General features: G+C 46.8%; 1 protein-coding gene across 1 annotated transcript in view; it reads left to right on the top strand.

The window, feature by feature from the left end:
• The window catches only part of SND1 (staphylococcal nuclease and tudor domain containing 1), a 2,099,018-nt gene that overhangs the window by 621,868 nt on the left and 1,450,753 nt on the right, over nt 1–26,397 (top strand). The window contains exon 12 of the mRNA XM_086918876.1: nt 2,437–2,537. Within this exon, the coding sequence (XP_086775002.1) occupies nt 2,437–2,537 (101 nt within the window). The remainder of the gene's footprint in view (nt 1–2,436; nt 2,538–26,397) is intronic.

Here is a 26,397-nt window from a genome sequence, read left to right as displayed (position 1 = left end):
ACACCACTGAATTGTAACCTATCATAAAGCTTTTTTGTCTTGTGGGATGCTGTAGTGGTTAATGCGAAAATGTATCAACTCGTTCTTCCCTAGTCCATAAGATACTCATTTGGTGCATTATTCCTAGAATAACCAGCATTACAGTTACCTGTATAACCCTATACTCTTGGAGGCATGTCAACCTCTACACAAGTATCCTGCAACCTGGGAAGAACCTGTCCCACTGAAGAAATCAGTATTTTGTGTCTGCCTCACTGCACAATTGCAATTATTGTGGCAAATAAGAGCATCATCCTTGTTTATCAGCCTCACTCGCCAGGCCAGTACTTGTGAAGTGGGTGAAACTTTTGTGTTCAGAGCTAGAACTATTCTCGTAACAACTCTACCACATCACAAAATGGGGGCTTCTGCAGTTGAAACAGATTATAAATACTGCGGTCTATAAAATACAAAAATATCGATACTGTTTAATGTCACTGAAGGTGACCACTGTTTTCCGCGCAGCAGTTTTTTCAGTCGAAATATGGTTTGGGTTGGTCGAATCTGGTATTTGCTTCACTGTAGCTGGTGGTTTATAGGATTTTAACTCTCGAAGACTGACACACCTGTATGTCAGATTGAGTGTGTGCTCAAAAAGCCATAGATTCAAGCAGTGAGTGGCCGTTTGCCACAATTATCTGATGTTCTCTCATTGGGAGCGATTGTGTTTGTTGGAAGGCTCTGTTGTGGCGTTTGAAGCATGTCTTTGGTAGACATGAGGAGTCTGGGACCTTGGAGTTACTCTTTGACTGCGATGCCCTCTTGCTGTTTTTCTCTCGAACAGATTGTGTCATCTTGGAGAAGGCTGATCTCCCAGTTTCCCATCCCTTCTGCAGTTCAGTGTGTCCTCCATTAGCTGCGAAGTTGGCTCTGGGGCAGCCTCAGCACAGTCTTTGATTCAAGGAATGCATAAAGCAAAGACTAATGCAGTTTTGTCAAAAATATTTTGACGTGCCCCTTGCACTTAGATAGTGATTGGGGTACATTTGTTTTTACAGAAGTCACTTCATAGCACCTACTCAAAAGAATGTGAGTCTTTCATATCTGATGATATTAAAGAAACAAGCATTGGCATAGCCAATAGGTCTCGCATTTGGGACCTTATAAGTGTTTAGCCATGCAACAGTTGGTGTTGCACCAAGGATATTCTGCTGCATAACTAAACACTTATAGGGTCCAAAAAGCGAGACCTATTGGCTATGCCAAAGCTTGTTTGATTTTTGTTGCTGTTTTGTTGAAGTTGCCAGATCTACAATAGCTGGACACGGTTTTTCTTAACAGTTCTTTGCATCAAATGAACTTGTCTTCATTGCTCTGAATGTTTCCATTCTGGTTGTAGGAAGCAGTCATTCCCGGGGGTGTGGGGGCTGCCTAGCTGTGCGCATGCGCAGAACTTTGCAAATGAGAAAAAGCCTGGTGCAGGCGCAGTTTACAAGTGTGGAGTGAGTGAGCCCCAGGCAGCATGACTCACTCACACAGGAGTTCATGCACTGCACCTGCATACTCAGCATGGTTTAAGGAAACTCAACCCACTCCCTCCCAGGCATCGAACACATATTTACCAAGAAACTGGGAAGGGCCTGCCTGCTGCACTGACGGCTGGTGGTGTGTGTGCGCCTGGTGGAAGCGTGCACCGACGGCTGGTTTTGTGTGCCTGGTGGAAGCATGCACCGACAACTGGTAGTGTGTGATGGCTGGTGGTGTGTGTGCCTGGTGGAAGCGTGCACTGACGGCTGGTGGTGTGTGTGCCTGATTGAACCGTGCACCGACGGCTGGTGGTGTGTTTGCCTTGTGAAAACGTGCACTGACTGCTGGTGGTGTGTGCCTGGTGGAAGCGCGAACCGACGGCTGGTGGTGTGTGTGCCTGGTGGAAGCAGGAGAATTCACAGTGATAGAAGACACAAATGAAACTGACGAAGAGGAGGGGGAGGAAGGAGGGGGAGGGCGAGCAGAGAAGCATGGTTCACAGTTAGAAGAAACAAATGAAGCTGACCAGGAGGGAGGGGGAAAAGGGAGGGGGGTAGTGCAAGCAGAGGAGCCTGATTACAGCAATGAAAACACAGATGGTAGCTGTGCACATGCACAAGCTTGTGAACACAAGCTGTAGGCCAGCAAAACCTCTGGTGGCACTTTTAAAAGCCACTTACTAAATGTCTCGAAGAGACAGCGCAGCATGCACTGTCTCAGGCGAGACCTAAAATTGGTGGAGTGTTGAGTCGATGAATGTTCATGAAGAGTGAAACTCATGTCCACTTGCCCGTGGAGCGCTTCACATGTTAACATCAAAGTGCCACATTTTGAATCAGCCAGTCATGTCAACCCGTTCCTGCAGTGTCTCTGCCAAGCGTGCCTCTTCTGATCTGCGTGAATCCCTAATGTTGTGGTTCTCTCTTGCAGGTGAATGTCAACATCGACTACATCCGCCCAGCCAGCGCGGCCACGGAAACCGTGCCCTCGTTCTCCGAGCGCACCTGTGCGACCGTCACCATCGGAGGCATGTGAGTACTCTGTGTGCATGCGAGGGGTGGGCCAGTGCGGCTCGCAGCTTCGGACCAGTGATCCGTGAGGAGTACCACTCTATTGAAGTCTGTATTTGGGGGGCAATTGCCCCAAACAATGTGTGCAAACAAACAGCTGTTGGGAAACGTTGATGTGTAGAATTGTGATGCTAAACGTTTGACAAGTTGTGGTATGCACGAGGGTGGTCGGTGTCTGCTACCGTGCGTATTACGACTAGAACTTTGTTTTGTATTCTTGGTAGAGATGTCTGTAAATCAGCAAGGTGCTAAAAATGGTGTGTTTTTCAGATTTGGTGTTTGCTAAGCATGAAAGTTAGGTTTTGCTTCTCGCCAGGCACCTGTACTGATCACACATATTGTTAGGTCGGGGTCTTCCCGTGCAGCTGTCTCAGAAGACCTTTTCTTTAAAAACTACACATAATGAGCTTTGAATCCGCTCCTTTGCTCCGTTAACTCCTGTTGACCTGCCTGTTTTAGCCATTCACTTGAAACTTCCAGTCGCATCTTGGATTATTAGCCCGTAGGATTATTCATCTCTTTCCTATCCATATTAGTTGTTTGCTGGGCACAAGTCCTATAACAAGATGTGGGGGGACTAACCAAGTAAGACAATATGCAAATGACCTCAAGACGCCACGACGTAGCCCTATAAAATAAATAAAATAGTGCTATAAATTAAAATAGTGCTATTTAAATTATTTGTGTAAATACTGGGACAGACTAACCCATCTTACAGTCTTAGTGTCTGCAGTTATATACAGAGACAGAACAAAGGCAAAAGCATGCCTCTCCTAAGTACCTTTGAAGAGAAGGCAAGCTGAAGCTGTGTGCCTTTGTTTCCCTCCGTGGCATTTACATTTGAATGTAAGGTTCCAGGCGGGCCCCAGTCAGCATATACAAACAAAAGGAGGTAGGATGGCCCCTTAACTTCGTCCAACCTTGAGGTGAAAAAAGGTTCCCTCGCTGCCTGCACGTTGCTTCTGGGAATGGAAAGCGGGCATCGTGCAGGTGCTGCTGAACGTGTCCTGGTGTCTGAAAATTACACCGGGACAAGTTCAGCATTTTTCTGTGTGGCCCAACTTCTTGGCAGGGGGGACGGTGAGCCCTGGTTGTTTGGGTGTATCCCTTCCCCTGTTATTCAGTGCATGCATTGCAGTACATGGGATACTATTTTAAATCTGCGTGCCTCTCACCCTGGCAGCTTTTTCTTGCACAAAGACACTCTTGTTCATCATGCCTGTGTGTGCACTTGTTGACACATTAAATGCAGACCTATTGGCTTTTCCAGTGATTATTGTAAACTTGATGTCTCCACGAAAGACCTATGTGCCACACACAGTAGGAATACTGTTGGGTACTACTCCTTATCCTCGCTCCCCCGGTACTGCAGAGGAGTGCCCACTTTGCACCTTTAATTACCGTTGCATCCCTGTAGCAAAAGTCCAACATTCATTTTTCAGCAGCCTGGAGAAGTGGGGGATGGCTAGTGTTGCCCTTTCCTAGGTAAGACGTGCAGGGCATGTCCTTGTCCAACTGATTTCGCATAGTGTAATAACCTTGGACGTTTCTTTTAATGCGAAACAGTCGTATGTACATAGTGCTGCTGTACATACCTTTGTCCCAAGGGCTTGTAATGTGTGCACTTTGCACCAAATAAGAGTTGGTTAATTATGGCAAATAATATATGAAATAATGTATAGTCTCCCAAACGGGGCAGGACTTTGGGAATGTTGGATAGGAAGCTCAACACTTTTTTTTTTTTAAATGATATAAGAGGAGTCTGAATGAGGCCTTCGTTAATGTCAGTAGAAATAGGAGCTTCACTGTTCACAGCTTTTCACTGGTAGGCTTGAATATAGGTATTAATTCATATTAATTGACTTGGTGGTAGAATACCCCCATGTCATTGATAGCAGATAAACCATTATTAGGTCTTCACTTTTCGCGGCTTGTTACCAAAAAACTTTTTGTAAACCATGCCAAAAGGTATAGTGGACTTTAGGCTACACCATTGCTTATCATTGGTTGGCTTTTTTACTCATTTGCTCCTTTGGAGTATAGCTTCCTTTTGATTGGTTGACTTGCACCCATCTACGTGCACAGTCTGGGAACTACTTTTGCCCCCCAGTACTCTAGGAAAGTGGATGTGTTTTCCTGCTGTCTACTTTTTGTGTTGCTTCCTCCCTCTCAAACACCTGCTCTCCCTTGCGTTGCTTCCGGCTCCTCCACCCCCAGCTCATCCATTGCTTCCTGCACCATGTCTCATTTTTTTATATCCACCCCTAAGGGTCCCCCAAGGTCTGTTGTTCCACAGTTCCACCCCCTATGTTGATTTCTCCCCACACGTCCCTCAGTTATGCCCCACCGCCCTTTCTGGTCCTTCAACGTTGAGTACACTTATAGCATGCATGTTCGTTGTCATAAGATGTAATGTCCTGCTTTGTTTGAGTGGTTCTGCAGAAACTAAAGAGCGACTGAACATGCCTGTCTGAAATCATGCTACAGGAGCAAACTCTGCGAGGGTACAGTGCAGAGCCCCCTTTGTTGTTAGGTAATTATTTAATTGGAGTGCTGAACCTTCAATTTTTTTTTCTCAGACCAGCTGAGCCAGCAGTAATGTAACAGAAAATAGTATCCCCTACCTTCTCGTACTTTGCTGGCTCGCCTAGCTTGATAAAAGAACGTCTTAAGGAGAGGCTCGACACCCCTGACTGCAGTTGAATAATTGACAAACTCCACTGAGACCCCACAGAGTTTGCTCATCGCTTTACATACAGCACTTCCATTAGACTTGGATGATGTGCAGCGTGGCTTCAGAGAGACTTTCTCCCACTGTTTAAAATAAGTTTCAACTTCTAAATATAGGGATGATACTGGTCATGGCGTCACCCTGCTCAAAAATCAGGTGGGGATATATCCATTGTCCCAGTTGGTTCTTAAGCCCATGCTCATATATGGTAATGAGTAAGAGGGAGGCACGGTGAATTAACAGTTGCCAAGGATCACACACTTTAAACAAGCACTGAAACCGGAATTGATCCCAGTTTCTCATTATGCAATCCAACCACTAGATGGCTCTTGCTCGCCTGTTTTTCATCAAAGATTAAAGCTTCGCCTTCAACTCTTGACACATGACGTTACAGCTTTGGGTGGCAGGCAGAAGCCACAAGAATCTTGGCTCGTTTTGTGCTTGAGGGTCCTAGAGGATGTCGAGCTGAGCGAGAGCCAGGCATCTAGCTAAAGTTTTCAATGGCCCACATCTACCCCGTATATGAGAAATGAGTGTGTACAGTGCCAGTGTGGAACCTCCAGCCCCTGTTACCTCACCCGCCTCTACCCTATATATATGACAAATGTGTGTACAGAACCAGTGTGAAGCCCCTAGTCGCCCTTATACTGTGAAGTGAACAGGGCATAAAGCAGTACATTCACGGGAGACAGTGCCTGCAATTTGAGTGCACTGCTATTTTGCCTTGCATTTTTTCCTTGTGATTTAAGTCCCATTATATTGTTCTATTATTCAAATAGAACTCATCAGAACTGTGGTAAGGTGTGGTAAGCAACGTGGCTTTTGCAGAGGTGGTGCAGTCACTACTTGTTAAGCTCATTCTGGCCTGACATTGTTTTAGTTTAAGCAGGTAAAAAGCTATCGATAGCGGCTAAGGTTTCTGATTGCTCTGTGTGACATTTCTATAATTTCAGTGTAATGAGTGACATTCCGACGACTATCGGGAAAACATTTTCGTGAGCAAAATCAAGCAATGAAGATATGGAAAACCTATAAGTATCAGAATTTACACCCATTTGAGCAACAAGAAACTAACTGAACTGCTGCAAAGTATAAGAAAAGACGGAGTCTCTCGCCGGGGGCATGAGCTTTGAGCACGGCTGCATTGTAAAACTGACAGAGGGAGGCCCTCGTTTTGGTCACAAATAGATTATGGAAGCTCAAAAGCATAGTTTAATATTTGTGAAGTGAAAAGCAGATTTTTAACATTTTATTTTATACTGGCATTAGGGTTTTAAGCTGCACCTATCCACCATCCAGGATGGCACCTGAACAAAAGCATAGCTGATGGCGTGAGGAATTGAGATGGGCCCAGCTAGATCTGAATATAAAATAACTTGCTCACCGGAAACCCAACAGTTCACGTGAATCACAACAGACTCCCACGGTGCTATTATTCAGAGCCTCTCCAGGACATGAACCACCTACACCAGTGGGCCCAAGCTCACAGATAAAAAAAAAAAAAAATCTGGAAGTCTCTGCACTTAGCCACAGTCCCACTTTTGTTTGCGAACTGCCTCAGTGCTGGCTAGGGGACCGTGTCGCACTGGCAACTCTGAGACTGTCAGGAGCCTATAGAACTACCTCATGTGAGTGAACTCACTGTAGTCCATCACCGCCGATAGTTACAGGCTTGTCAGTTGTGCTTTTTAGGTCTCGCCTAGCTATCGCGTAAGTGATACTCTGCGAGATATAAAGTAAGGGGCTTCTGAAAGTGCTCCCAAAGGCTGCAGGCGGATCGGATACAGTGCACGTGCGCCGGGCGCGCACACCATTTGTCAGCCTGCGTGATCACCTTCGCGGCCGCTTTGATGTTCTCAGTGAGCCGCGCGGCCACTGAACATCAAAGCAGCCGCGAAAGTGATCACCATTTGTGCGCGCACCCCATCACTTTTCCTGCTGGCATTCCCCCCTCCCTTTTCGCCCAGTCCTTGTTTCCCTTGTGTGCTTCTCCTCTGCTCTCCCTTGTTTGTTAGTGCATTTAGGACGGCCAGGGGGAAAGAATAAGTGATTTGCCCATTTGTTTTTTATTAGTACATTAAGGGCGGCCAGGGGGAAAGAGTAAGTGATTTGTCCATAATCAGCAAGATGTGCCTAGGCTCGAACACAGATCCCCAGATCTCAAGTTGTCAGCTCCAACTGCTGTACAAACTTACGGTCTCTCACTCTGTGAATCTCTGTGTTCGCCTTAAAGGGTTTGCTCTGATGTTTACCGAGCTGCATCTTTGTTTTCTTCGGCGTGGCTCGCAAACTCAAATTTTTCAATATTTTAAATTTTTCGTAAGCAGCACTGCACACTGCCTATGCTGCGCTGGTTATTTTAGTAACACACGTAGTCCTCTCCTCACACTCCTCCAGGTTACTCTGTTCACTACAGAATCGGATTAGCAGCCTGGGAGCCTCACAGCTGTGAGCACCTTACAAGCAACTTGCTGGCTGCATTCAGACGTGTGCAGGCTTACAGCTTCACTCTGTTTCCCTGACTTGTAGAGAGGGAGGGAGGGGGGAGCGTTTCCCGATTTTACCCCTGCTCTGCTGGATGCCGTCATGTTTATTTTTTGGAAGCAGCACCTTCTAGCCCACGTAACAGATGCCTCGAAGCGTGAGCCTTTCACCATGACAGTGTCTCGGTGGAGGACGGAGTCATTTAACTTTGCAAGGTAGAAGCATAGCTGGTCTTGCAGCGTTACTAAAGCCTGCATCCAAGATACCATTTGAGTTGCAGCGCAGCTATCTGGCTTGTTTTTTTTATTTTACAAAACACCTTTAGTTTCTGATAAAAGTGCACTTGTTTTGCGAACGTTTGAGGAATGTGCTTCCTTGAGATAAGTGTTATGGGCTCCCCTTACTCGACCAGAAGAATTCCTTGGGTTTGCTTTTGAAGTGGAGTGGGGGGGCGGGTGTTTTATAACCCCTCCGTCCATTTGCTTAGGAACGTTTTGCAGACGTGAGCTGCATCTGGTGCTGCATTAGAAGTGTTGAGCCAACATATTTACTGTTTGTGATCAACAAAGGCTTGTTTTATTTACAGCTGACAACCCCGCGCTGCGCTGTACTATGTGGAGCAGCGGCTTTAAAATAGGATTTTCTGATCTGCCCCCACACCCCGAAGCAGTGCCCACGCAGCACGTGCCACTTTCCTGCCTTCCCCACCAGAAGCCGGGCTAGAGTTTTAGCTCTGATGCGGGACCCGAGCATTCATTGCCTCCTGCCTTCATACCAAGTCGCAGTCAAACTGAAAGCAAATTAATCCTGTCACCATGTCTGTTCCTCTGCGTTTTTACTGTTTTTAAAGAAAATGTGTGCAACGCATCTCTCAGCGAGTTGTCATAGGAGAGTCGCGCTTCCTTATCGCTGGAATGTCTGATTACAGAATACCACTTTCCTGCGATGAGCCAACAGCGCGCTCAGGCCATCCAGGGCAAAGCATCTCTCACCCACACATCTAACCATCCTCTCACCCACTCACACACACAACCACACACACACAACCACACACACACACAATCACACACAACCACACACAACCACACACAACCACACACACACAACCACACACACACACACACACACAACCACACACACACACAACCACACAACCACACACACACAACCACACAACCACACACACACAACCACACAACCACACACACACAACCACACACACACAACCACACACACATTACCGTCGGTGTACGCTTTCAACTGGCACAAACGCCACCAGCCGTCAGTGCACGCTTCCACCGGGCACAAACACCACCAGCCGTCAGTGCACGCTTCCACCGGGCACAAACACCACCAGCCGTCAGTGCACGCTTCCACCGGGCACAAACACCACCAGCCGTCAGTGCACGCTTTCACCGGGCATAAACACCACCAGCCGTCAGTGCACGCTTTCACCGGGCACAAACACCACTAGCCGCCAGTGCACGCTTTCACCAGGCACATACACACCACCAGCCGTCAGCGCACGCTTTCATCAGGCACACACACACCACCAGCCGTAGTGCACGCTTTCACCAGGCAAACACACCACCAGCCGGCAGTGCACACTTCCACCAGGCACACACACCACCAGCCATCAGTGCACACATCAATTAATAACGCATCCACAATTAACTATTGTAGCAATCTCAGTATGGCGCACTTTACTTTTAAACATATTCATCTAAAGCACAGCATGACACCATTGCTAAAAAAATAAATACACATTTTTTTGGCCTACAATTTATAGACTTTTGTTGCAGTTGGTGTTGCAATATTTAGCAATGCCAGTAGCTCAAACGTAATTAATGCGAGACCTATTGCATTGCAAATGCTTGTTAAAGCTGCAGCGCACGTTTGGAATAGACACTATTCTGTGTCCCTTGAAGACAAGTGAATGCCCGGCAGCAGGGGTTTCATGCCGCAAATACGTTGACTTATTTTTATGTTAGTCTGATTCCCATCGTTTTGCTGCATTGTGATGTCCCTTTGTACACTTAGTCGAATAACTCATGAGCTTTTATTAACATTGCTCACCGGGGCAGGGACAGATGACTGATATGCATTTAGGGGCGCCCTCAAACTGAAGTCTTTCGCCATCCTCCTAGATGGAGGAGCAGTGAATACACGAATGTAAAACCCGTAAATATAGCCAATCCAGTAACACAATGAAAAAAAAAGAAAAGGATGAAACATCTTATCCGCTCTGATTCAACTAAATGTGGCACCCAAATAGCTTTCCCGTTCTCTACTGTGCAACACGCCTGCACAGCACGCCACAAGATTTAGTTTCATTGTTTATTAAATGGAGGATACCCTCCAAAGTGGGATGTCTCGTTATGTTACAGGGACACATAATGGTACCAACTAGACAACCTTCCTGTCAGAGACTGTCTAAATAGCTGCGTAGAGGTAACAACTAGACCGCCTACCTGTGTGAGAGACTGCCTAAATTGCAGCGTTCCGGCAGATGGCTGAGGCGCTATAAATGTGTGACAATGCATTTCAGTGCGGTGAGGCAGACCACCACACTGAAATGAGTTACTCTAACTCCTGATGGGTGGGACTTGGCAGGGCTGGATATCCACTTGATCACCCTGTCCTTCATAGCTGGACGTGGTGGCTGTTTGCTATGCAGATAATTCCAGAGCTTCCTGTTCGGGCTCACCTCTACTGCATCAAAGCTGCCACCAGAAAGGTGACACGGACGTCGAGGATGCCCTGTGGAAGACCATCAAGCACATTAAAGGATGTTCTATCATTCCAGGGATATAGGAGAGGATAGAGATCACAAAGGCGCACAAGTATTCAGAATGGACAGAGAAAGCTCCAGGATACTGGAGAGTATAGTGGAAGCACTGGATTCTGGTGGCACAAAAGAAGTAAGTGGATACATGAGAGTTTAAAGGAAGGATAGGAAAACCCAAAAGAATCAAAACATGGGGCAAACAAAAGAGGCAGGAAGCATAATGGAAGCACAGGATGCTGGAAGGCCCTGAGGAAGCAAAGGAAACAGCAGGACTTAGATGAGTCCCAGCATCCTGGATGGCTTAGAGGAAGCTAAGCATATATCAGGACATAGAGGAAGCAACAGAAGCAAGAAGCTATAAAGGAAGGACTGGATACTTGAGAACACAGGGTGCAGTGGGTGATAGGTATACATGCTGGCATAGTGGTCGTAAAGGATAATGGAGAGCACAGAGGAAGCACCAAATGCAGATTAGTAAAGATACAGGAGAGCATAGATAAAGCACCGGAGACTACATGACCTAGCAAAGGATGAATGACTTCAAACCTTTTGTTTCTTCTTTACTCCCTCCCCTTCCTTCTAATGCTTTCCTCCTCCATATTCTAAATTCTTTCCTCCCCTTCCATTTCTCATCCTTCTTCTATCCTTCCTCCCCTTCCTTCCTTTCACCCCTTGTCCCCTCCACCTTTCTTCCTTCGTTTTTCCTTTCTTCCTTCGTTTTTCCTTTCTTCCTTCGTTTTTCCTTTCTTCCTTCCCTCTTTCCATCCTTCTTACTCTTGCTCCCCTCCCTTCAGCCCTTCCTCTTTTTTTCTCCTCTCCCCTTTGCTTCTCTCTCACTCATTCATTTCTTTTTCCCCTTTCCTTTTTAGGTCTCGCCTGTCGATGCGCATGCGCATCGAGCAAGCGAGACTATGGGGGCTTATCCACTCTTTATCCACTGCAAGGAATCGTGGCGATTCCTTGCAGTGCCCGTGACTTTTAAGCTCAATGCGCATGCGCATTGAGCTTAAAAGCGCGTGCACGTCCGTCTTGTTTTACCCGCTCCGCCCCCTCCCCTTCCCGCCGTGTCGCATTTCTCCTCCCCCCTCCCCTCTCTTCCCTCCGTCTTGTTTGTTTATTTTACCCGCTCCGCCCCCTCCCCTGCCCGCCGTGTCGCATTTTTTTTAAAATCCCCACTTCCCCCCTACCCCCATCAATGCCAACACTGACGCCTTGCTCTGCTGCTTGTTATGTTTAGCTTCCCCTTATCTTTGCTCCCTGTCTGATTCCCTCTGTCTTTCTCCTTCTCACTCTCTGGGGTTTTCGTGTCCGTTCACTTTCCATTCTATCCTCCTGTTTTCGATCTCACTGCAGATCTCCGCCTCTCCCTACCCGTGTCTCATCCCCGTTTCCTTTGTTTCCACTCTCGGTACAACTCTACCCCTTTCTGTTTTACTTCCCAGTGCTCGCTCCCTTTCTTCACTTCTCTACACCTTCTGGTCAGGTTTTGTGTAAATTCCCTTTCCCCGATCTCTAAATTTCTCTGCTGGCTCCACTGGCAGCGCCTCTCTGGCCCCTTTCCCTTTCCTCCTCTCAGCTGCTCCCTACCCCCCCCCCCCATTCCTGCTCTTACCGCTGCTCTCTGCCCACACCCTTCCGTCTCTCCATCTTCCCACTCCCTCTGCTCCCGCTTCTGACACATGTACATTATATTCTCACAAGAAATAACGCCCCGACACGTTCCCGCAGCTCAGCATATGCCAAAAACAACACCGCCGCTGCTGCCGTGAGCAATTCACGTATTTCCGGCTATTTGCGCGTCCACAACACTGTACGCAGAACAAGAACATCTGGGGGCGCCGCCATGCTTTCAATAATCTCCAAATTCTCCACGGACCACCCTCCGGCGTTTTTCACAAAGCTGCTCCTATTTCACACTCCCCAGTCTCACGTGGTACACCCCTCCTACCAGCCTTAGTGGTACTCAACCCATACCAACCCCAGAGATCTTCTTGCCATTCCAGCTTCGCGCGGGTTCTCTGTCCTGCCACTGTCCCAGTGCGTTTCTACCCTGGGAATGCCCCACCGTGCGCCGGTCACAATATCTCACAGAGTTCGCACCTTGCTGTCTCGCTGTGGTGCTCTCTCTGCCCTGCAAATCTCTGGCCGTTTTCCCGCTCTATCAACTCCCAGTGGTATTTATGCTATAGCCCCCTCCTGTGGTATTTCTGCCCCCCATAGCTTTGCGGTCCCTCACTCACCCTCAACCCCTCACCCTCAACCCCTCACCCTCACTCACCCTCACCCTCACTCACCCTCAACCCCTCACTCACCCTCACCCTCCCTCACCCTCACTCACCCTCACTCACCCTCAACCCATCACCCTCACCCTCACTCACCCTCACTCACCCTCACCCACCCTCACTCACCCTCAACCCCTCACCCTCACTCACCCTCAACCCCTCACTCACCCTCACTCTCTCACCCTCAACCCCTCACCCTCACTCACCCTCACCCTCACTCACCCTCAACCCCTCACCCTCACTCACCCTCAACCCCTCACTCACCCTCACTCACCCTCACTCACCCTCAACCCCTCACCCTCACTCACCCTCACCCTCACTCACCCTCACCCACCCTCACCCACCCTCACCCTCACCCACCCTCACCCTCACCCACCCTCACCCACCCTCACCCTCACTCACCCTCACTCACCCTCACTCACCCTCACTCACCCTCACTCACCCTCACTCACCCTCACTCACCCTCACTCACCCTCACTCACCCTCACTCACCCTCACTCACCCTCACTCACCCTCACTCACCCTCACTCACCCTCACTCACCCTCACTCACCCTCACTCACCCTCACTCACCCTCACTCACCCTCACTCACTCTCACTCACTCTCACTCACCCTCAACCCCTCACCCTCACACAGTGCAATAGGTCTCGGAGCATTTGAGTTAGAGCTTTTAGAAATGTTTATGGCTTTTTTTTTTTAATTCTTTAGCATTGGCTACAGGAAACAAAAATGCTAAAGATTTACAAAAAAACCCATAAACAATTCTAAAAGCACTAACTCTAATGCTGCGAGACCTATTGCATTTCCAATGCTTGTTCTTTCCTTCTTTCTTTCTTTTCTCTCCCTCAATTTCTTTATCTCCCTCCCTCTCTCCCTTTCTTTCTTTCTCTCGTTCTTTCTCCCTCCCTTTATTTCGTTCTTTCTCCCTCCCTTTCTTTCTTTTTTTCTCCCTCCCTCCCTTTCTTTCTCCCTCCCTCCCTTTCGTTCTCTCGCTCGTTCTCTCGTTCTTTCTCTTTTCTCCCTCTTTCCTTTTCTTTCTCTTTTTTCTCTTTTCTCTATTTCCTTCTCCCTCTTCTCTCCCTCTTTCTCTTTTTCTCCCTCTCACTTTCTTTCTTTCTCACTTTCTTTCTTTCTCCCTCTTTCTCTATCTTTTTCCCTCTTTCTCTATCTTTCTCCCTCTTTCTTTCTCCCATCCATATCCCTCCTTCACTAGGTTCCTCCTTGTGATGTCCTTTATCATTCACACTAATTTCATTATTTGATTGAGACTTCTAACTGCAGATTTCTCGACTTGGAATATTCCGTAGGTGGCAGACTGGAACTGGAAAATCTTGTGCAGTACTTCTGCGTTCCGATAGGCGGCATTATTTGGCTCTTCGTTGTCCATGTTGAAAGTGATGTTGCAGTACCCATATAGCCGCCACCCTGGCATGCTGACATCAGTCCCTTTCTTACTGCTCCAACAGCACAGAACCAGAGAGCTACCTCAGGTATTTTTTTGACCCATTTTTTTCAACTTCGTCAGCATTTTTGAGCTTTCACTAGTGTGTTAGGACATATCCCCAGTGAAACCTTCAGGGTTCAATCCTTGCGATGATTGTCACAGGCAGATGTCTGTGTCCGATCTCCACTTCGTCTCTCTGGTGCCTGGGGTCAGAACATGACCCCAGGTTGGCCTGCGAGGAAGTCTATGCACCCAAAGGTGATTCGCGAGTGGGCGATGAAGCTCCTGGCAGTGCTGTAAAAGAGGAATGCACCATTCACAGGCTCATTCCTGTGAAAGATCTCTGGTGATCCCACGAATGATCATCTCCCACCTCCTCGAAGAAGCACAAGAAGTCGTTTAATTGTTATTTGGCTTACCCTCCTAACCTCTTGAGTCTAGACCCTGCATCACACTCCACTTGCAGAGCCAACATCTGGGACCCTGTGCACTACCCCGAATTTACCAACACCAGAGCGACCCTGCCCAACTTAAATTCAAAAATTGCATACAGCCCATTTTTGGGCCACCAACCTCTCTCTCCCTGGCGCGCTTTGAGCCCCACAGAGCCAAGAAGTGCCCCTGCTGAGTTGACGTTTAAGGGTATGCTCTCAACACCAGCTGGGTCCTCCAGATCCACTCCAGGATCCGAACTTGAGCCACCATGGGTGCCTCCATCAACCCTGGCTCTGTCCTACTGAGCACCTCTCGATGAGGAGATAATCATAATCCCCGCTGCCGCCCTGGTTCCAGTCAACGTCATAGCCAGTGTCGTCTCGGCCTTGCCATTCCCTGGACTTTACACACATTGACAGGCCCTACCTACCTGAAGTGGGAGGTGAAGTGCATGGTCCTCTAGAGGGCACTGAATAGGAAAACTGGTATAAGAAGCTGGGTGACGCCAGGAGCTTGGATACCTCCATAGACTCTGCCATGCTTTTCCCTCCAGGCCAGGCTTTGGAGGAAGGCGCATCTTTTGCCTCTTATACTCAGGGAAGCAGAGGTCATTGATCTCCAGCTGCCACCTATTGAGGTAAAGTCCAGTGTCTTTATGGAGGTGCTTCAATCTTATGCTGACTTGCCTGAGCCCATGCTCCCTTTTGATAAAGCCCTCACTGATGTGCTCGGGCCACAACCCTGCACAGGGGCTCCTGTGCATCATATAATTGTCCACTGATATAGTCTGGTCCTGGGTAACCCAACCTTCCTCTCTCAGGACTTCTCCCCTGAAAGCCTGATGGTGCAGGCCTCCTCAACGAAGGTGCTCCCAAGCACGTTCCCTATCACTCCACCGGATGCAAACTCCAAGAGGTTGGACACCTTTGGGAAGCACGTATTATCTTCCACCAGGCTTGCCTTGCTGTCAGTGAACAGCACATGCCACTTGGGCCAATATCCCCATGCATTGAGGGACTCTGTTGTGCAGCTGCTTCCCATGCTGCTTTAGGTCTGTGTCATCCTCAACGCTTTGGTGGATGGCAGGTATGTAACGAAGTTGGCCAACCGGTGTGGACTGGACACAAGACTCCGTGAGTAGAGCCATAGCTTCCACGGCCTGTTTGGCATCCAGGCAGATGCAGCGCTAGACTGCTTTAATGAGACCAGGGTCACTGCCAGATCCCTTTGGCTTTCTTTATCAACCTGGCTGCAACAGTAGTCCTTTCACCTTTACCATGGATGAGGAAACGGCAACTTTAAGCATCTGCAGCCCCAGCCATTGCCGTCCAGCAAGTGCACAATACTTCGGATGACTGGGCTGCAAAGCCCAAAAAGGATGTGGGAGCCAGTCCCAGTTTGCTGCCCAGTCCTTTGCCCCTCCAACTGCTACAGCCTCAAAGTCCATTTGGCGTGTCCTCCACCCAACATAGCTATTCCATTGGCGGCTTGATCAGGCATCGCCTGCTGCAATGGTTGGCAATTACATCCCACTAGTTGGTGCTTTACATCGTGCAGCAGGAGTAAGCCATACCTTTTGTGAAAACACCTCAACGTCTCACCATCTCAAGAATAACTGACAGAGGACCATCTCTCCTTACTCCATCAGGAAGTGCAAGCTCTTTTGGGCAAAGAAGCCATTGACCGGGTGCCTGCAACCGTAGTGCATACTTGATTTTCTGCTACTTTCTGGTGCTGAAAGAGGATGGAGGCCTCTGCCCTATTCTGCATATGGACCCTCTCAACTTCTTTTTGAGGAAAGAGTAATTAGAGATTCCCAAAGCTCTCGGGTTCCATCTGCCCTGGGTCCTGGAGACTGGATGATAGCGCAGGTCTTAAGTGCACATTTCCACATTTCCACGTCCCCATCCTGGTAGCCCACAGGCACTACATGCAGTACACAAGCATTTCCATTTTGCTGTTCTCCCCTTTTGCTTCACCAGTGCTACTTGGGTGTTCACAAAAGTGATAGGGGTGGTTGTGGCATATCTGCGGAAGCCAGGGGTTTCAGTCTTCCCCTACCATGACAACAGGCTATTGAAGGCAGGCTCACCCAGGTAGTAGTCCCCCCGACTCCAGACAACGGTGAGGCTACTGCATTGGCTGGTGTTAACTGTCAACATACTGAAATCACATCTGACCCCTTCTCAGACGCTCCCTTTCATCAGAGCCATTCTAGACACAGTGCAGTCCTGCTTCTATCCTCTGGAGTGGCGCGTCCGGGATGTTCAGGCTATGATTCTTAAATTTCAGCCTGGATTTTGGTGAGACGGACTCTGAAGCTGCTGAGTCACATGACTTCCTGCATCCTGCTAGTAAAGCATGCCAGGTGGTATATGCAGGCTCTGCAGTTTGGTCTGAAGTCCGAGGGTGCGCAGCTTCAGGGGACTTTTTCTAAACTGGTCCAGATATCGGAGGAAATGGAGAAAGATCTGCAGTTGTGGCTGGCGAACCGCAGTTGGGTCAGCAGCAGACCTCTCTCTTTACCCCACCCAGAGTTCATATTGGTAACAGATGCATCACTTCTCTTTTGGCGCTGCCACTAGGGAGAGGTGGAGATCAGAGTACTTTGGTCTCTGGCGGAGTCCTGGCTTCCAAATCAACCTTCTGGAGCGGGGGGAAATTTGCAAGCTCCCATTTAATAAATGAAGGATGGTTGGTTCAGGTGTTCACTGATAATACCTCAGCCTTGTAGTATTACAACAAGTAGGTCAGGGTGGGGTCATGGACCCCTTGCCGGGAAACAACCTTTACAGCGCAGTCATAACATCGCACTACCTTTACATGGCAGTCATTTCATCGCAACATCCTTTACATCACATGTCATTACAATGCATGTCACTACAATGCATGTCACTACAATGCATGTCACTACAATGCATGTCACTACAATGCATGTCACTACAATGCATGTCACTACAATGCATGTCACTACAATGCATAGTACCCTTACACAATCTGACTCTTACCTTACTGTTGCACTCACTGGAGTTAGAATAGTAATGTTTACCCCTACACTATCCAACACTTACCCTACTGTTGCCCTCACTGGAGTTAGAATAGTAATTTTTACCCCTACACTATCCATCACTTACCCTACTGTTGCACTCATTGGAGTAATTCTCTTCCAGGGGATACTCCTCAATAGTCATAAGCACTGAATTATCTCCGCCCATAAGCGGGAACTGGGAACATATAGCCGAATACATATATATGTGTAAAATATGTAAATAGAGTACATAGTACTAAAAAATTATACACATATAAATGTATAACAAATATGCTGCCCTAAATATAACCAATAGGCTAAGCAAGCCACAATTACATGTCTTTCTGTAGTATGAAAATAACTCATAAAATGTACAGTAAGAAAAATACATGAACATTAGTTACATTCTGCAGAAAAAAACCTTTTTATTTTCATCAAAGAAAGTAGGTAATGAAAGGGTAATAGCCTATCAGGATGCATAAGCAAATAACATCCCTGTATAGAAAAGGGAACTGGCACCTCGCCATTAAGGCCTCAGAGAATCTGAACACTTTGCCTTTAAGACCTCCAGGAGAACCCTGCTCCCATCATGCCCCACAGGTGACAGTTAGGTCAGTTCTTTTTTCCGGCTCTTTCTGAGAGGAACCTGGAACTTGCGCTCGACTGATTTGGACTTTTCAGTCAGAATTTGGTTATTTCCTACTTTTTTTTCGATGTTTCTGATATTTGGTGGTCTTTTTACATATTTTCTGACTAATTGGTTGCTATTTTTTAGTCGGATATGCCACCTTTATTCTACAAATGTCCTTCCTGTGGGAAGAAAATGTCTAAAACCGATCCTCATTCGGTTTGTGTGGTGCGTTTACCTTCTTCTCACGACACAGAGAAATGTTATCACTGCCTTCAACTGTAGTGTAGTTCCTATATTCCCAATAGGCTCTGCGCATTGGAATAACATATACTATAGATTAGACGTAGGACTGAGGTCGACTAGGTCTCTATTGTATATATTAAACTTAATTGTGAGTGCAAGCTAGCTCAGAGGTCACTAGAAACTTTCTCGAATTCACAAGAAGGGATTAGTTTCTGACAACCACATAAACATGACAACTTTGTTTCCCAAGAATAAGAAATAAATCTCTAGAGTCGCGGAAACAATAGATAACTATTTTACTCAATCGTGCATGCTTCGTTTCACCAGAGGTGCTGAGAAAATAGAGACATGCGTTTTCAATAAGAGGTATTTATTGAACAGTCTTCTTTCTCAAGTATAAGAAATGTACTGCTACAATAGTAATACTGGTTATAAAGTACAGGGCATATAATACGAAAAGTATTATAAAGTAGAACTGTAAAATCATGATATGGTTTCTAAGCCATAAATTGCCTTAAAACATATAAATTACATACAGTAATAAAATAATGACTGAAAGTACTCAACTGGTGCTTCTAAAATACACCTACCCCGGTGTACCTAACCTAAGTCTAGTACAAGGGAAGAAGTAAGTGAGGAGTAGCTTAAGTTTAGTATTTCTCTGCCAAGGATCTATCCAAGAATTCTCTACGGGTCTAATCCGCTCCGTACCTTGGTTTTAGAATGAAGGAGGTCTTGTATCTCTCTCTCAGGACTCGATTTCCCAGCAACCTGCAAGGGTAGCCTGGAAACACCGGAGCTGGATTTCTCGGCAGGAGAAAAGACGGCGTCTCTCAGTGCGTCAGCTGGAGGGTCGGCTTCCTTCGGCACTTGCTGCTGCAGGCGTCGATCTGCTCCAAACCACCGTGTGTTTGTCTGGGCAAATGTAGGCATATTTATACTTTGAAGGTGCCAAGTTTGACAATTGATTGGACTTAATAACGTCACTCAAAGACTCAGTTCTTTGAAAACCCCATGATTTCCTAGATAAATTAGTATTCAGTCGAGGGGAAGTCCCTAGCTGCTGAAGGCGGGTTTTTCTAAGAAATCGTTGTTGATTCTTGGAACTTAGTGGAAGTAGCCATGCCGTATTTGGGCTGCATAGGCTCAGTCCAAGTATGATAATGATTTCTATGCCTATATAAGGATTGGGTAATTTATACCTATATAAGGGCATGAATCGGGAAAATTACACTAGGGTCCTAGATTCATTTACGACACAACTTTCCAGAAGGACTTTGAAGGAGAGAGAGAAGATTCAACTTCTTGGGCTTATGGAAAGAGAGAAACTTCATGCAAAGGGCCCAGGAAGTCATCTTTCATCAGGAAGACCCTCCTCTCCCAGAAAACGTTGAAGATCTGCTTCTCCTGATGGTAGGAGTAAGAAAAAACGTCATGATGAATCGTTGATGACGAGACAAGTACAAAGTAAAAGATCGAAGTCTAGATCGCCGTCGACGTCAAGGCAAGTAGAAAAAGAGAGACCGTCGTCGAAGACATCACCTTTAAGAAGTAAGTCGACGTCGAGCGATATCCACGTCGAGACCAGTGATGTCGATGGCAGTAGAATCGACATCGAAGCATAGAAGTGGATCGACGTCGCGACCAGAGAAGCGTAAGAGGTCAAGATCAAGATCGCCATCAAGGCATAAGTCAACGTCGAGACATACCTCGGGCTCGAGGCAAGAGAAATCTAGTTCGACGTCGAAGAAGTTACTGACGTCCAGAAAGTTGGCGTCAAGATCTCCGCCACCTGTATCTAGGTCGGCGTCGAGGCACTCTATTAACCTCTCGGACCCGCCATAGGTCTTTGTCGAGGTCAGAGTCGACGTCTAGGACACCGACTGGCCATCAGCGGTCGACGTCGAAGGGTCCGACGTTGAGGGCATCTTCACATAGATCTCCATCTACCAGAGCCTCTCCTCTTCAGTCATCGGCGATAGTGGCTCATTCTGGTTCGACGTCGAGGCATTCGACGTCGAGGGATAGGCAATTGGTACCTGTGGAAGATGTGAATAGACCTGTATCTAGATCTCCACGCTCAAGGTCTTCTTCATCTTCAATGGGGATCCAGATTATTCCTCCGGTGCACAAGTCACCTCCTGTCAATGTGTCCCCTAGATGGCTTGAAAGCCTTCGCCATTGGAAGATGCAACCCAGAGTGGGCGAAAGGCCTCTTGCCTTGGAGTGCTCGAGAACGAACCAGATCACATTGGTCTCCTACTCCAAGGAGAAGGGAGAGGTCTCCTACATTGACCACGTCTACGAGGTCATCCTATAGAGACTATTCTCCTATGATTTCTTCAACGCCACCTTTTTATATCTCCTTTGGATGATCTGGGTACTTTCAGTGAGGTGTTATGTCGGGGTGCCTGCAAGTTTAACATAACTATGACTGTACCTCAAGTTAAATCATCGGTCATTTTTGAAACATTACATCAAAAGTCTATGGCAAGACCTCTTTTACTTTTTGTGCCAGGATTACTGGAACTGGCAATGAAGACTTAAACACCTGCCACAGTGGGCTCGGGGCCCTCGAGGATTGCAAAGAAATATAAGGCCCCAGATCAGGATCCTTGATTTCTACGTACAGATCCACCACTGGATTCTCTTATAGTTGCCACTGCTAGGAAGACACATTTTGCGACGTCCATCTCATCTGCCCCACCAGAAAAGGAGAGCAAGAACATGGACTCCTTTGGGTGGAGAATGTGTAATACGGCAGGCTCCATAATGAGAGTGGCGAGTGCAGCTGCGTTACTTGGGCGTTACAACCAACTATTAAGGGATTCCTTAACAAGATTCGTTGACAAATTACCCAAGGAGGATCAAAAAGATTTCTTGGAAATTGTACTAGGAGGTTTGGTGGCCAATCAGATTATTGGTACGGTGGCCGACTCTGATGATTTAGCATCGCATCATGCCCATGGTATCTGTTCCAGGATATCAGCCTGGCTCCGCCTCACGGGCCTCAAGCCTGATGCTCAGAGGAAAATGATAATTTGCCGTTTAATGGATCAACGTTGTTTGGATCACATGCGGACGATGAGAGGGCTAAGATGAAAACCGAACTAGATACTCTTAAGGCTGTTGGCCTGGAGAAAAAGAGATTTTCGTTGTTGCTTTGGTTCCGATGACGAGCGTTTTTTTCAACAGCGAGAGCAAACATCGAACTGGTCCTCACAAAACCAGGGACAATCTCAACAGAGGTTGCAGTTTCAGCAACGCAGACCTGGACGTGGTAGAGGCGGTAACAGACAGCAGTTGACCGCTTCAAAACAGCCACAAAAACCATGAGATATACCTTCCTCCAAAGCCGTTTTCCACGCCGGTCAGAGGAAGCATTGCATTATATCTGGACGAGGGGGGGCATTTAACAAAGGACAGGTGGGTCATCGACATCGTTCAGAACGGATATCTTCTCAAAGTCAAGAAACCTCCTCCTTCCATTGTTCCAAAAAGTGTTTTTCCCCAGAACCAAAGTTTGCTGCAGACAGAAGTGAATACCTTATTGAGCAAAAAAGCCATAGAGAAAGTTCCAAAGCCACAAAGAAATCAGGGCCTTTATTCTCGTTTTTCCTTGTACAAAAGCAAGGTCCCACTGCAGAGTACAAACCGATACTGGATTTGAGACTGTTGAACTGATTCATTCGAAGAGAAAAATTTCGAATGTTGGCGCTTCATCAAATCTTCCCTTCACTTCACCAAGGGGATTGGATGTGTTCCATTGATCTGAAAGACGCATACTTTCATGTGCCAATTTCAAAGAGACATCGCAAGTTTCTGAGATTTCGAGTGTCTGTTCAGCATTACCAATATGCAGTTCTTCTTTTCGGGCTGAAGTCAGCTCCCCGAACATTCTCCAAGTGTATGGCGGTGGTAGCCGCCTTCCTTCGAAGCAGAGGATTTTCATTTACCCTTACTTAGACGACTGGCTCTTGAAGAGCTCGTCCCCATCTCTGCTGCAGGATCATCTCTCAAGATGCCTTAAACTGCTACACAAACTGGGACTTCAGTTCAATTTCAAAAAGTCCATACTAAACCCTACGCAACGGATTCATTATCTGGGTTCCTTCCTCGACACAGAAAATGTAAACGTGTGTCCTTCGGAGGAGTGGTGGTTATCAATCAGAGCAAAATGTCAGATTCTTCTTCATACAGAATTCCCGACTGTTCATCAAGTGTCATCTCTGCTGGGGTCCATGGCTTCGTGCATCTTTATAGTACCAAACGCACGATTGCACATGCGCCCACTGCAACAATGTCTAGAAGATCAATGGATGCACATATCAGGGTGCTGGGAGGATCAGATAAGTCTTCATCAGGCAACCAAGGATTCCATCCGATGGTGGATGAAGAGATTGCACCTAATGAAATGAGTGCCGTTTCATCAGGATCCTCCAAAACAGACTCTGGTCACAGACTCCTCTCTCCAGGGTTTGGGGTGCTCATATGGGCCCTTTGCAAGTACAAGGTCTTTGGTCGGACTCCGAGAGGGGTTACCACATCAATCTGCTTTAGTTAGGAGCTGTACATCTGGCTCTCAAGTCCCTGTTTCCGTTGTTCAAGTCTGGGTCCCTCCTGATTCAGGCAGACAATACGACAACAATGTATTAAACAAACAGTGAGGTACCCGGTCAAGGACTCTCTCCATGGAGGCCCAAGCCATATGGAACTGGCTTCTGGCAAGGGACTTGTCGATAGTAGCTGTATATCTGCCCGGTTCTCTCAATTCGGAGGCGGGTTTTCTCAGCAGAGACTTCGAGGCCCATGATTGGGTTCTCAACGACGAGGTCGCAGGCAACATCTTTCAGGCATGGGGAATTCCAGACATCGACCTGTTTGCAGACACGGGAAACACAAAATGCCCCATCTTCGCATCCAGGTTTCCCCAGAAAGGATCTCAAGGGAATGCTCCTTTGATAGAATGGTGTCAGAACTTACTGTACGCTTTTCCACCGATCCCATTAATACCAGCATTGATCAACAAGATATACAGGGTCAACTCCAGGATGACTCTAATACCCCTGGAGTGGCCTCGCAAGTGGTGGTTTCCGGACCTCCTTCAGTTATCGAAAGAGCCACACAGGAGATTGCCATGTCGCCCGGATCTTCTGTCCAAGCAGGGGGGGAAAGTATTGGCAGCAAGGCTCCTGAAATCATCCAATATGGTCACTTGCAATTAAATGCAGACAGTATGGATATTCTTAGAGGCTAAACGTCCTTTCACGAGGAAGTTGTATGCTTTCAAGTGGAAGCGGTTCTTCTTATGGTGTGTGGACAATGGACATGATCCCATCCAAGGTCAAGAGCAGGTGATTTTACCCTATTTGCTGCATTTGGCGAAGTCTGGCCTTCAATTTAATTCTATTAAAGTTCATCTTGCAGCTATCATCGCCTACAAAAAGTCACCTAACCAGACTTCTTTCTTTAGAATTCAGGTAGTGAAAAACTTTCTGGAAGGCTTAAGGAAGGTGTACCCTCCAATCAGAACTCCTTCTCCTCTGAGAGCTTAACATTGTGTTGACTAAGTTAATGGGTGCTCCTTTCGAGCCTATTCATAAAGCTGCCTTACAACATTTAACTTGGAAAGTTGCGTTCCTGGTGGCCATTAACTCCGCTCGCAGGGTGAGCGAAATCCAGGCTCTTTGTTGTAAGGAACCTTTCACTGTTTTCCATGCTAACAGGGTGGTTTCAGAAAACATCCTGGTTTTCTGCCTAAAGTAATATCGAACTTTCACATTAACCAGACTATTACTTTACCGACTTTCTTTCCCAATCATGCGAATCCTCCAGAAAGATCTCTCCATTCTTTAGATCTTAAGAGGGTTCTCAAGTTTTATTTGGACAGAACAAAGACATTGAGGAAGTCAGACCGTTTGTTTGTTAACTATGCTCCTATTAATATGGGGTCTGCAGCTTCGAAAAGATCCATTTCTAGATGTATTGTTTTTTGTATTCTACTGGCCTACCAGTTAGCCAACAGATCTTTGTCGGGGAGGCCAAAGGCTCATTCTACTAGGGGTAAAGCTTCTACCACAGCTTTCCTAAGAAATGTTCCCATGGTGGAAATTTGTAAAGCAGCTACATGGCGTTCAGTGCATACTTTTACTCGCCATTACTGTCTTGATTCAGACACACAGGCTGATGCTCAGGTTGGGTAAGCCTCATTGAGAAACTTGTATGCTAATACTAGCTGATATGTATGTATCAAAGTGGTTTTCTGTTTTCTGCTCGGCCGCTTGGAAGTGGGTATGAGCTTGCTACTCTATTCGGTGCTTATGACTCTTGATGAGTATCCCCTGGAGGAGAAGGCTAAGTTACTTACCTGTAATCCTAGTTCTCTTCCAGGGGTATACTCCTCAAAGTCATAAGCACCCTCCTGCCTCCGCGGTCGAGCAGTAGCAGTTGTTGGATAAGTTACTGTTGCGTTTGATAGGCAGGTTCCTACAGGTTTCTATACCGTACAAAAGAACTGACCTAACTGTCACCTGTGGGGCATGATGGGAGCAGGGTTCTCCTGGAGGCCTTAAAGGCAAGGTGCCAGTTCCCTTTTCTGTACAGGGATGTTATTTGCTTATGCAGCCTGATAGGCTATTAGCCTTTCATTACCTACTTTCTTTGAAAATAAAAAGGGTTTTTCTACAGAATGTAACTAATGTTCATGTCTATTTCTTTCTGTATATTTTGAGTTATTTTCATACTACAGAAAGACATGTAATTGTGGCTTGCTTAGCCTATTGGTAATGTTTAGGGCTGCATATTATTTGTTATAAATGTATGTGTGTATAATGTTTTAGTACTATGTACTCTATTTACAAATTTTACACATATATATATTAGGCTATATGTTCCGGGTTCCCGCTTATGGGCGGCGATAATTCAGTGCTTATGACTTTGATGAGTATACCTCTGGAAGAGAACTAGGATTACAGGTAAGTAACTTATCCTTATTACCCCATGCTATCCAACACTTACCTTGAATGCAATGTAATGGTATGCATTGTAATGGTATGCGTTGTAAAGCTATAATGCGATGGAATGCGTTGTAAAGGTAGTTTATGAAAATGTTATGTAATGGCATGCTATGTAAAAGAATGCGTTGTAAAGGCATGCATTGTAAATGTATGCGTTGTAACGTCATACATTCCCCTTGCCAGAATGGCCTGTGCTTCTGGGTGGAGCTACAGGACATGTTCCTGATCGTACAACGCCTGGCGGGATCTCTGAACGTCAGCACAGACCAGACCAGCTCAGCACTGATGCCATGCAGATCACGAATGGCATCTGCATCCGTAGGTGGTGCTGGGTCTCTTCTGAGAATGGGGAGAACCTTAGATCGATTTGTTTGCCACTTCTGCGTGTTGGGAGTTTCCAAAGAAGTTCTTGCTTTTAGACCTTTTCAGTTTAGACTAGTACCTGGGACTCCTGTATGCCCTTCTGCTGATACTGCTACCTCCCAATTTTCTCAAGATAAGGACCAACCTGGCTCATGTTATCCGAATGGCTCTGGACTGGGCAAGGAGAGTTTGGTATACCAAACTCCTGAACATGAGCAACTGTATCCAGGCAGTCTGCTCCTTCTGGAGTTTCTCCTGTTGTAGCAATATGGCAAAGTTCTGCACTCGAACCTGCGTATGTTCCACCTTCATGCATGGAAACTGAGAGGTGATAGTTGAGGATTGTCCATCTCCCGCCCTAAGTTTGTGATATTAT

Source organism: Lissotriton vulgaris, chromosome 1_1 (assembly GCF_964263255.1).
Source record: "Lissotriton vulgaris chromosome 1_1, aLisVul1.2, whole genome shotgun sequence".
Lineage (NCBI taxonomy): Eukaryota > Metazoa > Chordata > Amphibia > Caudata > Salamandridae > Lissotriton > Lissotriton vulgaris.
This window is presented reverse-complemented; position numbering and strand designations above follow the sequence as displayed.